The 8029-nt window shown below is 41.9% G+C and overlaps 1 protein-coding gene across 1 annotated transcript; it reads right to left on the bottom strand.

Annotated features, from left to right (window-relative positions):
- Positions 1–2386: 2386 nt before the first annotated feature.
- si:dkeyp-72g9.4 (uncharacterized) lies at positions 2387–4361 on the bottom strand. Its single transcript, XM_014008415.1, has 2 exons — positions 4128–4361; positions 2387–3353 (listed from the first exon to the last, which is right to left on the bottom strand). Exon 2 carries the CDS (start codon positions 3349–3351, stop codon positions 2629–2631), a length of 723 nt encoding a protein of 240 aa, XP_013863869.1. The 5' UTR covers positions 3352–3353; positions 4128–4361; the 3' UTR covers positions 2387–2628.
- Between the last annotated feature and the right edge of the window lie 3668 nt (positions 4362–8029).

The following is an 8029-nucleotide window of genomic DNA, read 5'->3' as shown; positions in this document are numbered from 1 at the left end:
AATGGATGGATGGCATAAAAGATTTGGCAATAATTTTACTTTGGATGCCTTTTTTGATGCAACCTTGGCACAAACATGCAGCCTCATGATTACATGATGTGGCAATCAGTGTTTTCACCTGCATCCTCCTGATTGGCTGGCACCTGATGGAGCTCACCTGCAGCAGGCTTCCCTGATGAGCATCTGGGGTTTATTAGGTGGCAATGAAGATCTGGTCTTTGTCGGAGCAACACATACAGTACCTGATGGTATATGTCCTGGCTGTTTATATTTGTAAACTTTACCTTGAATAAACTCATCCGTGTTCTCTCCATGTCCAGTTACCTCGAATGCTTACCTGTTGATCCGGAGCTGCCTGTGGAAAACTTATGTCTCGCTCACCTGCCTTTCTGTCTCCAACCTGTAAGAATACTCACCTGCCTCAGCCCTCCTGTCTGCCTTCTCTACCTGGAAATTGGTCTCGTTATCTCTGTGGATCCAAGCCTTCTCCTCTGAGCCGTTCTCACCTCCCTTTCCAGTAAGAAGACTTAGTTTACCTCAAATCAATATCACTCCATCTGCAGATACTCACCTCGTCTCTGTCCCCGTCCTGAACTTCACCGTAAATAAAGATCACTTACCTTTTTGTAAATTGCCTCCTGAGTCTATTCTCTCAATTGCACTCATTGACTTACCTGAAAACCTGATACGTGATGCTACCACATAAAACACAAATTGGCTAGCTTTGTCAATTTTACAGATATTGAACAAAAATTTTGTGTAGTAGCTGAGGCTGGTCCTCAAGACATATTCTGTTACATGAACATTGCCTTTAATAATTTGAAGTTGACCTTGTTTGTCAAAATATCTCATGTACCAAAAGGATAGTTTTTAATGAAACTTTAAGACATTAATCATAGGATCATCTTTTTTTCCTTTGGGAAAGTCAGTCCGTTTAAAATGACTACATTTATACAGTTGTGTCATATTAGTCAACACAAAAGTATAAATTGCTACAAATATTACACTAAATTTAGATAGGTTAACAGGGAAAGTAGTCTGACTACCTTTTTAAAGTTTGACCAGAATAGCTATGTTTATCTGTCTTTTAAACTCTGGCATGAKGGGCTATAATTAATATATATTCAACCAGGGAATATAATAGGCCTTTATTCAGCTTCATCTTTGACTGCAGAAAAAAAGTGTTTATTTTACATACCACCAGGAAACACTACTGTAAAATATTGGTTAACCTGATGGATAGCCCTTCATCAGAGCTAAACAACAAAATAAATCTGAAGCTCCTATGTTTAATGGTTTTTGAGCTATAACCATTTTTGTATGTCCAGATACCCCTTTTTCAGATAAATTGGGGGTCCGGGATGGGCACTGATTGGTGGGACTAATGGATAGAGCTTCATCAGAGCTAAACAACAAAATAAATCTGAAGCTCCTACGTTTAATAGTTTTTGAGCTATAACCATACCCCTTTTTCAGATAAATTGGGGGTCTGGGCAGGTGGGGTGGGGGGGACTGATTGGTGGGCCTGATGGATAGAGCTTCATCAGAGCTAAACAACAAAAAAATCTGAAGCTCCTATGTTGAACAGTTTCTGAGTTATAAGTATTTTTGCATGTCCTGACACCCCCTCTTTGAAAGGAGCCCCCTCCTCAAATATGGGGTGTACCATAAAACCGTTGGCTGGCGCAGTGCAGGTCAGACTCGTCTACAGTCCTGCCAAATTTCATGTTGACCGGTGCAGCCGTTTTTGTGCTACGGTTGACCAAAAATCACTGAAAAAAAAAGTACAAAAACAATATGACTCCCACTTGTACTTCGTGGTGTGGGGGGTCATCATTACATTTTCTATTATCTTTTCAAGGATCGTTTTGCTCTGGAAGAAGTGGTGGGTTGGTTTCACAAAGGCTTTTTCTGGTGTAACGAACAACACAAGTCTGCCCTCTAGTGGTTCCAATTATAATTTCTGTTTGTTTAAATTAAACAGAGAGATTACACTAGTGTTTAGATTGAATTTCAAACCTCCTTTTCATCTGTAAAACTACAACACATGGAGTCATTTTAGCTCACTGACGCCACCAATCAGCTCCTTTTTGTGTTGGTTTTCTGGTTTCGTCTTGAGCCAAGCAATCAGTTCGCAGCAGCAACAAACAACCCGCCTGCCTCCTCTGTCTTGCATGTGTGGGTTCAGCGGTGGTGTCATCTTTGCTCAGCCCGTGTTCCTCCACACTTCTGTTTACCAGCGCAGGATCCCACGACAGTTACCATAGAAACTCCTCTGCCTGGCACCAGCAGAAGGCAAGAGAAGTTCATTTTTCAGGGGTTACCACGGATAAGGCAAATTGCTGCTGAGAAAAAAAAAACCAACAAGAAATAAACACGGATGGTATGTATGTATATATAAAAGAGTTTATTTATCGATTTGCAAMTCACAAAAACCACTGGAAGATAGAAAACAGGCATTACAGATTTGACCATTTCGAAGAATTTTGCATTAAACATTAACAGCAGGGAGGATGTTTTGGGAAATAAACACAGCACGAGCACCAAATCTGTTTTTCTATATATTTTCAACATCTCATACTCTGACACAAGATGTATTTAAATGACTGCCAGAACCCTTTGTCCTCCCTACACCTCTGCGATGGCGGGCAGCAGGCAGGCTCGTAGGCGCGCCTCCCTCCAAGCCGACCTGCAGTCTGAGATCCAATGGGAGATGAAGGATTGTCTGATGGACGGACTCAATCTTTCTTCCTCCGGACAAACGCTCCTGACCTCCGACCTGAATGGGCTATGCTTCGAGGAAACATTTGGAACTGGAAGGTTAGTTTCGGCATTTAACTCAGGGCGGCTGCACTGGCACGGGAAATCTGGACTTGAAGCACCGTCGCAAGCCTTGAGCCCCTGCTGCCTTGACAACCTTCCCCCGACGAACCCTTTCTTCACGCTACTCGAGAGGGCAAAGAGGTCGCTCTGGTCTCCGTAAAGCAACTCCAGCGGGTCGGAGTTGCAGCGCATCAACCGTCCGTTCAGTCCTTTCCTGTCGTCCTCCTCTTCTTTGCGATTGAAGTCCGAGGTGGTTAAGGTGATGAACCTCGACGGTCTGAGCCTTCTCTGCACGGCGTCCTGCTGCKGCACGTGGATGTTTTCGGGGGAACCCTCCCTGGCGGGGAAGGTGGGGCGAGCCAGGTGGCAGATGGAGAGAAGGTAGTCCTCTGATGAAACCCCTTGGCCGTTATTGCCAAACGGGGTCGTGCTGGCGTCGCTGCAGTCCCTCGCCGTCTCCTCGGTGCCCTCCCGGATTGTGGGCAGCAGGACRCTCTTCTTGGTCGGCAGTCTGGACCGCGGCCGCATGGCTGGAAGACAAAACCAAAAAGGAGAGAGGTCACTTTCCAGAGCTAAAAACGAGCTTGTGGGGAATGTGTTTACCCACATTTTTAAGTAAATTTAATAAATCATTTGGCAAAAGTTTCACGTTGCTTTGAGAGAATATGTGACAGCAAAGACGGTGGCATTGTCCAGCAAGAAAACACGATGGACAAAATAAATTTGATTTTCAGTAAATCTTTTTATCTGCTGTGTACCGTGAAAGACACAAACATTCTTGTTTACAAGTAGAAGCCCCTTTTCCCCCCACCTCATTGGGCTGATGTGTTGTTCCAGAAAGATAATCTGATGCATAACAGCTTGTGTTTCCAAACAACACCCTCCTCACACACCCCACACCCCCAAACTGTATCACTCAAGTTCAGCAAATAACCCTCCCCGTCTCCCATCGTCCTTATTTTAGTCATCACCCCTCTGCTCATCCCAGCACAGACGGAGACACACGCTTCACGAACAGTTGGTTATTTTAACCTCGGTCCTGTCCAGCCACAGAACGTGTCAGCCTAGATTTTTTTTCTTGTCTACAACCCACCATATTGTTGAGACATATTTTCGTCTCCACCTCCAATAACCTCCGCCTCTCCCCCAGTTTCTTCCAAGGTGTGTAACCACTGCTAAATTTAGGGTACTCCTTGGGTACACAGCATCTAAAAATGGCTCCACGGTTGCAGCACAAGACTGAAGCACACGAATAAATGCATTTTGGGTAACTATGTTACAGGTAATTTTCTTGTCACGCTCACCTGTTTCTGGGCTTTAGTCTTTGTAGCCACTTGGTCTTGTCGTCTCTATTCTCTCAATCCAAAACCTGGATCAGGCAGTGGTTTGCTCTTTGGTATCTTGTTTTCCTCCCAGCGATGCTGCTCTCTGGCATCCACTGTTTCTGAGCAGAGGCAAGGCAGAAACAGAGGTTTTTCTCCTCCTCCTCCCTCTCTCTCTCTCTCTCTCTCTCTCTCTCTCTCTCTCTCTCTCTCTCTCTCCAGCTCACTTTTGGTGTGCCCTCCTTCCCTGCTTCTAAAAATAGACACACACGTTCGGTTTTTCCTCGGCCCGAGCTCTGTCTCTGAGTGACTGTAATGATGGGGAGAGGAAAAACAAGAGGGGAAGGGAGAAAAAAATAAGAGGGAAGGGAAAAAGTGAGAGAAGGCTCAGAGTCAGAAAAGATCAGCAGAAGGGAGGAAAAAAAAACAAAGATTTTACACGTGTCTTTCTTGGAAGCAAACACAAATCTGACCAAAAGAATGACAAAGAAAATTGAGGTGCTTCAGAAACAATCTTTGACCTTGTTGTTTATTGAGTGTGGAATGGTCAAAATGTAGATTAGCAGCTGAGCATGTGACAGGCTTGCACGTGTTTATTTTGCCCTTGTATGTAGCTATGTGTGTGTGCAGCACAAATGCACAGTGAAGATCTCTAATAACATGATGTTCCATATATTACACATGAGTCACCGATTCCTTGTCTTTTGTGGTCTTTAGCAGTCTAATATTAACTGGGATCAATAACAAATGCCCCTTTTTGTCTATTTTTATTTCTTAAAGCTCACAAAAAATCTTGATAACATCAATTTCTACTTAAAGAACACTGCCGAAGCTCAACAAAGGCCACATGTACAGACATTTTAAGGTTAGGGTTACATTTAATACCCAAAGTGGTTATGGTATTGCTTCTTATGTCTGTGTTTGTTCGCCTGCAGTATTAGCAAAATATCTTATGAAACAGTGGACATATTTTTTCATAAGCTTCAGCTAATTAATTTTTGGAGTCAACACAATCCAAGATGGCTGCCACAGCTACACAACTTTAGCATGAAAGTGGTTACAACTGAGCCAGTTTAACAAACAGTGACCTAAAAGCTGGTAGAAGGCAGTCATTTTCCAACACATGAGCACGTTTTTTTTTCATTTTTATTTTAACATTTGCATTACTTATTACGGTCAACTCTGCCTGTTCGTTAGCAAAACATCTCTAATGATTTTAATGAAACTCTCAGAATGTTATCACTGGATGTTCATCTACAACTCCTTAAAGTTTGGAGTCAACCCAATCCAAAACTGATTTTAGCCCAACCAAAACTGGGTGTAGCTCAGTTGCTTTCATAGGTATTAAGCTGAAATCTGGTGTACAGTAGCTCAGCATCATACTCCACATATTGCGACACGTTGTGTAGTATTTTTATTTAATACATTGGCGTCAGCCTTGTTTGTCTGTTCGCAAAAGTGTTCTGAACCACTAGGCAAAATTTAARGTAACTGTCTGAAAGTAATCCTTAGATGTGCATCCACAACTGGAGTCATCCCAAATCTAGATAGCCACCACAGCTAATCCACCTCAGCCAAGTTAATGTGAAACCTTGCAGTAGGAGTTCACGTGTCTCGTCATGCACAAGGTTTGATTAAAATGGCCACCGCTGTCATTTTTAATCATCATGTTTTTAGGTTAAAACTCTGGAATGAGCACTGTGTATCCTGTTTTTCAACCCTGCCAAAAAGTTGCAATTAGTGAACACAACAGTGTTTTTTTTAAAAAAAGAAAGAAAAATCTAAAATTTTGTGTAGACATAAAGAAAGTTGCGTAACGACCACCCACTTTCCTTCAAAGGTAAAGGCCTGATGAGGGAAACTGAGCCGTAGGTGGTGGAATGGAGGCGATGCTTTTTATTCCCTGTTCTCACATGTTGATTGTTGCTTTTAATGGACGTGACTGCTGTTTTCTTTCTTTTTTCTTTTTTCATATTTTTTTCTTTTTTCAGAAGCTTGTTGCTCCAACCTTTATGACATAAGCTGTTTTGAGGTCACGTAGCACACGGAATAATGCCCTAGTGGACTTGTTTTTCTCTAAAGGCGGATCGCAAGGACTTTCAGGCTTCTGACCGCTGTGACAGTTCAGCTGTGGGGGGCTGTAAACAAGAAGACAATTCATAACGTGACACAATCTCACATGACCTCTGAGCACTTGCAGAAAATTGACATTCTTAATTTGCAGGTTTATTAAAAACATATTTGTTGTGATGTTTTTAAAGCAGTAATCTCATTTCAAATCAGTACTAACACATACCTTTAAAGTGTCAGATCTGGTTTGAGCTTTGTTCCTTATTGAGTTGTTTATATGGCGATATCTTTTAAGGACAGTGCAGATATTTTCAAGTAGGGTTCTGTGACGAAGATTATGAATAATTAATAATTTACCTGCTCTTTATAGGTCTTTGAAAGACTCCAGTTTGGAGAAAAAGATTCAGTTCAGAGAAATAGTTTAATTTATGACCAGATTGATGAGCTAACATGCAGTCTGAGTGGCTCCAAGGTCACAGTGGATTGCTGTAATCTTAAAACAAACAAGCTGAAAGTTTCATGTGAACAACCACATCATTAAAATGGCCACTAAGCTCAAGTTGAAACTAGGTTTTTATTACAGAAACAAATCCTGCTTCTCATGGAAAGCCAGGAGATCATTAGTAGCTGCAACATTCATGCCAATATTAGACTACGGTGATGTGCTGTACATGAGTGCTGCATCAAAATACCTGCAGTCTTTAGACTCCGTCTACCATGGTGCTCTACGGTTCATCACAGACTCCAGTTACCTTACTCATCGRGGTGAACTGTATGTCAAATCTGGCTGGTCATCCCTTACTGCTTGCAGATACACTCATTGGACATCCCTAATCTATAAGACCTTCCTGAATTTAGTCCCATCATACCTTATCACCTTAATACAAACATAGTCATTATTCCCTGCACTCCAACAATCTAGTACTGTTGTCAGTTCCTCGTGTCAGAACTGAACTAGGGAAAAGAGCGTTCAGCTTTCCTGTCCCCTCAACCTGGAACAAATTACAGACGGAACTGAAATTAGCAAAACTGGTCTCGCCGAGATCCTTCGTTTCAACCCTTACAGATACTGTCATCAAGAGACTTGATAGCTGCCTGTTTGTCTTAAACACTATTTGTCTACTGTACATGCTACTTCTATTTTTCTGTCTGTACACAACCAAAATTTGGTAATTAAAATGTCAAATGTCATTTCACAAAGTCTTGAAACTACTGTCAATACCTAGATTACCACTTTGCTCATCTAGATTGTTTGTACTCATTGTCTAAATCTGTTTAATGCTATTGTATTTTATGTTTATCTTTCTTTTCTACAATGCAACTTTTGTGTCAACTACCCTGTGACGTGTGCTGCTGACCTCTTGACCAGGTCACCCTTGGAAAAGTGATCTTGATCTCACTGGGCTCTATCTGGTTAAAGAAAGGTGACTGAATGTTTTAAACTTTTACACTGCCACCAGTTCTGCAATACTTGGTTGTTCTATTACAATTTTCCTGCTAAAAATGCACCAGGAAACCTTTTTTCAAATCAAATAACCCATGTTCTAACTACATATGAAGGAAGACAAACTTGTGATAAGGACCAGTAGTCCTTATGGGGACCAAAGACTGGTCCTAATTGTGGAACTCCATTATTGGGTTGGGGGTTAGCTTCATGGTATAAGGGTCAGGTTAGGTGTTAGAAATGACTGGAAATGAATGGAAGTCAATGAACGGTCATAATAAAGTTAGAAATACAAATTTTTGTGTGTGTGAGTGTGTGTGTGTGTGTGTGTGTGTGTGTGTGTGTGTGTGTGTGTGTGTGTGTGTGTGTG

Source organism: Austrofundulus limnaeus, unplaced genomic scaffold, assembly GCF_001266775.1.
Source record: "Austrofundulus limnaeus strain Quisiro unplaced genomic scaffold, Austrofundulus_limnaeus-1.0 Scaffold1, whole genome shotgun sequence".
NCBI lineage: Eukaryota > Metazoa > Chordata > Actinopteri > Cyprinodontiformes > Rivulidae > Austrofundulus > Austrofundulus limnaeus.
The sequence above is the reverse complement of the archived record's forward strand: the minus strand, read 5'-3'. Positions and strand labels throughout refer to the sequence as shown.